The sequence below is a fragment of the Balaenoptera acutorostrata genome, chromosome 19, assembly GCF_949987535.1.
Source record: "Balaenoptera acutorostrata chromosome 19, mBalAcu1.1, whole genome shotgun sequence".
Lineage (NCBI taxonomy): Eukaryota > Metazoa > Chordata > Mammalia > Artiodactyla > Balaenopteridae > Balaenoptera > Balaenoptera acutorostrata.
In genome coordinates, this window is record NC_080082.1 from 53,207,136 (window position 1) to 53,210,629 (window position 3,494).

The 3,494-nt window shown below is 54.3% G+C and overlaps 1 protein-coding gene across 1 annotated transcript; it reads left to right on the forward strand.

The window, feature by feature from the left end:
* The first annotated feature begins 273 nt into the window (after nucleotides 1-273).
* LOC103003207 (interferon lambda-1) lies at nucleotides 274-2,702 on the forward strand. Its single transcript, XM_057533718.1, is given in 8 exon segments — nucleotides 274-849; nucleotides 1,035-1,094; nucleotides 1,963-2,013; nucleotides 2,015-2,107; nucleotides 2,213-2,236; nucleotides 2,238-2,297; nucleotides 2,394-2,486; nucleotides 2,489-2,702. Coding segments are annotated over 8 exon segments (813 nt in total). The 5' UTR covers nucleotides 274-492; the 3' UTR covers nucleotides 2,564-2,702.
* Nucleotides 2,703-3,494: the final 792 nt, after the last annotated feature.

Sequence of the window (3,494 nt, forward strand, 5' to 3'; positions counted from 1 at the left end):
TAGGTTAAGTCACTTTACCCTCCTGTGCCCTAGTTCCTTCACTGGTAAAATGGGGGGTGATCATAAAAATAACTACTCACGGGAATGTTCGGAGCCTAATGTGAATGAGTTCGTGGAACACGCGTAAACCAGTGGAGGAAGCTCCCTCTCTGCTTCTCCAGCAGCCCCGCCCACACACACCCCGCCCCAGCCCCTGCCCTGCTGTGACAGCTTCCCATTTCTCCTCCCGCCTCAGCCGCAGTCAGGGGCTCCCCAACATCCCAGGGTTTCCTAAACCAGGTTCAGGAACGCCTCAGGCTCCCTCCTGGGATTTCAGTTTCTCTTTCCTTCCGGGCGTAGCTCTGAGCTCACCTGGCCCCAATACCTGTCAACTCACCTGGCTTAGCAGCTGGCCCCATCCACTCATGCCTTTTAAAGTCAAAGCCCTCAGCCAGGGTTGCGCGTTTAGCCTGGCTAAAAAGCACAGCTGGGGAAGCAGTTTGCGATTTGGCCATGGCTGCAGACTTGATGCTAGTTCTGGTGACGACCATGGGGCTGGGCTTGGCTAGAGCATGTCCTGTCCCCACCACAACCAGGAAGGGCTGCGACATTGGCATGTTCAAATCTCTGCTGCCAAGCGAGCTGGTGGCCTTCAAGAAAGCCAAGGATGGGAATTCCCTGGCAGTCCAGTGGTTAGGGCTCCACGCTCTCACTGCCGGGTCCAGGTTCGATCCCTGGTCAGGGAACCAAGATCCCACAAGCCGCGGGGCACGGCCAAAAAAAAAAAGCCAAAGATGCCTTCGTAAGTCCCTGTTGTGGGCTAACCTCTACACCTTCTACCATAGCCAAGCTGCTGCCCTGCTACTGTTGGCCTAACCTCTATCCTCCTGCTACATGGGCTAGCCTCTAGCTTTTCGGCTATGACTAACATCTATTCTCTCTGCTGTGGATTAAACTCAAGCCCTCCTGCTAGACTTCATCCTTGCTGCTCGCCTCTGTCCCTCCCGTTGTGGGCTGAACTTGCCCTTGCTCTCTGAGAAGTGTCGCTCTTGCAGAAAGACTGGAACTGCAGCTCCCGCCTCTTCCCCAGGACCTGGGACCTGAAGCAGCTGCAGGTGAGTTGGGAGAGTCAGGCCCGCCTGCCCTCACCTGCCCGCCCCGCTGCTCCGGCTCTGCAGGTGGCCCCTCATGTCCTTTATCTCACCTGTGCTTCCCTCCCTCTGGTCTCTCCTCATCTCTCCTGGGCCCCTGTGCCTCCCCAACTGCTCCCTGGACCCTGTCCCTCCCCTGGGTTCCTTTTTATCATCCCTCTGCCTGTCCTCACTTCCCTGTCTCCCCCACCTGTTCCTCTCACCTGCACTCTCACCTTGTTCCTTTTCACTTCTCTCTTCTTTTCTCTCCTGGCTCTGTCCCCAGCCTGTGCCCCTTGCCCTGCCCACCTTGTCACCATCTACTCTCAACACTGATTCCCTCTTCCCCTCTCACCTGCCCTCCTGGCCGCTCTCACCTCTGTCCCTTGTCATCTTCCTCCGCTGATCTTTTCCCAGCAAACGCTCCTCCTTCCTCCACCCTCCTCACCTATGCAGCCAACTGTCCCACGCTCACCTACCTCCCAAACTGCTCTCTTCTCACCCGTTCCCATCCCCGTCTCTTCAGACCTCTGTGACCTCCCCCATGAGTCACTTTTCATTTGTCCCCATTTCACTTTTTTTTTCCCCCCCCCCATTTCACTTTTTTACCTGTTGCCTCACTCTTCTCTTCCCTTATCATTCTGCCTCACCTGCATCCCCTTCATCTGCCTCCTTCCTCATGTGTTCCCCTCTCCTGTCTCCCTCTTACCTGTCCCATCACCTGTCCCCCTCATATGTCTCCTATCACCTGCCCTCCTCCCCTGTTCTCCCTACCTGTCCCCACTTAACTGGGCCTTCTTGCCTATCCTTCCTCACCTTTCCACCTCACCTGTTCTCTCTCACCTCTCCTCAGGTATAGGAGCACGCCACAGCCTTGGAGGCGGAGCTGGCCCTGACACTGAAGGGTCCTGGGGACGGTGGCTAATTCATCCTTGGACCACATCCTGGACCAGCCACTTCACACACTGCACCACATCCACTCCAAGTTCCAGGCCTGTGTGAGTGCTCGGGGCACCGGGGCCACATCTGTGGGTGCTGGGCGGATGAGACCTCACCCCTCTGTCCCAAGCCCTGTCTCACACACCACCTTCCTCTGTTCTCAGGTCCAGGCTCAGCCCACAGCAGGCTCCAGGCCCCAGGAGCCGCTTCCAGTACTGGCTGCATCGGCTCCAGGAGGCCCCAGAGAAGGTGAGTGACCCCGGAAGAGGGTGGATGCCTGGGCCCTGGGCAAGGAGGAGGCTGATGCCCGGGCAACGGGGAACCACCTTCTCGTCTCTCCCACAGGAGTTTCAAGATGGCCTCAAGGCCTCTGTCACATTCATCCTCTTCCACCTCCTCACTTGGGACCTGAATCGTGCTGCCAGAGGAGACCTGTGCATCTGAGAACTGGGACCTACCCCAGCCCATCTGGGAGCCCAGACCTTACTTATGCACTAACCCCAGCCCTGCCTTAAGTTATTTCTTCTCACCCCTGCAGCCCTGACTCAGATCTGAAAGAAATGTTTCTTTTTCTACTTTTATATAATATGCAGAAATAAACAGTAAGCAATTGGAATCTTCTGTGATAAGTGAATCTTTGAGTGTGTGTGTGTGTGTGTGTGTGTGTGGCTGTGGGTCTGTGACTGAGTGTGGATGTCTGCGTAGTGCAGGCAAAATTGATGACAGGTTGCACATATTTGCGTGTGCCTGACTTCTGTGAATGTGTATGTATATGTTTCCAAGTGAGTATCTGCCCGAACCTGAGTCCAACTGAAGATGTATAACAACATATTCATGCCCACGTGTGTGTAAGTGTGTGTGTACTTATGCACATGTTTATATATCTCTCCCTGTCTGTGTGAACTGTATATCTCTCTTTTCCATATGTACCTAGGACAGATGGAAGTCTATATCAGTCAGGATGCTTTATCCTATAATGTGTCAGAAACCCAACTCAAATGGATAGAACAAAAATGAATTTATTATGTCACAGTAAAAAGTGCATTGGGGGGCTTCCCTGGTGGCGCAGTGGTTGAGAATCTGCCTGCCAATGCAGGGGACACGGGTTCGAGCCCTGGTCTGGGAAGATCCCATATGCCGCGGAGCAACTGGGCCCGTGAGCCACAGTTACTGAGCCTGCGCGTCTGGAGCCTGTGCTCCGCAACAAGAGAGGCCGCGATAATGAGAGGCCCGCGCACCGCGATGAAGAGCGGCCCCCACTCGCCGCAACTAGAGAAAGCCCTCGCACAGAAACGAAGACGCAACACAGCCATAAATTAATTAATTTTTTTTTTAAAGTGCATTGGCAGGGCAGTTCCAAAACTCATTCATTCATTCATTCAACAATGTCATCGGGGAACCAGGTTCTTTCCATTTCTGTTGACTGATTCTTACTCTGGCTACCTC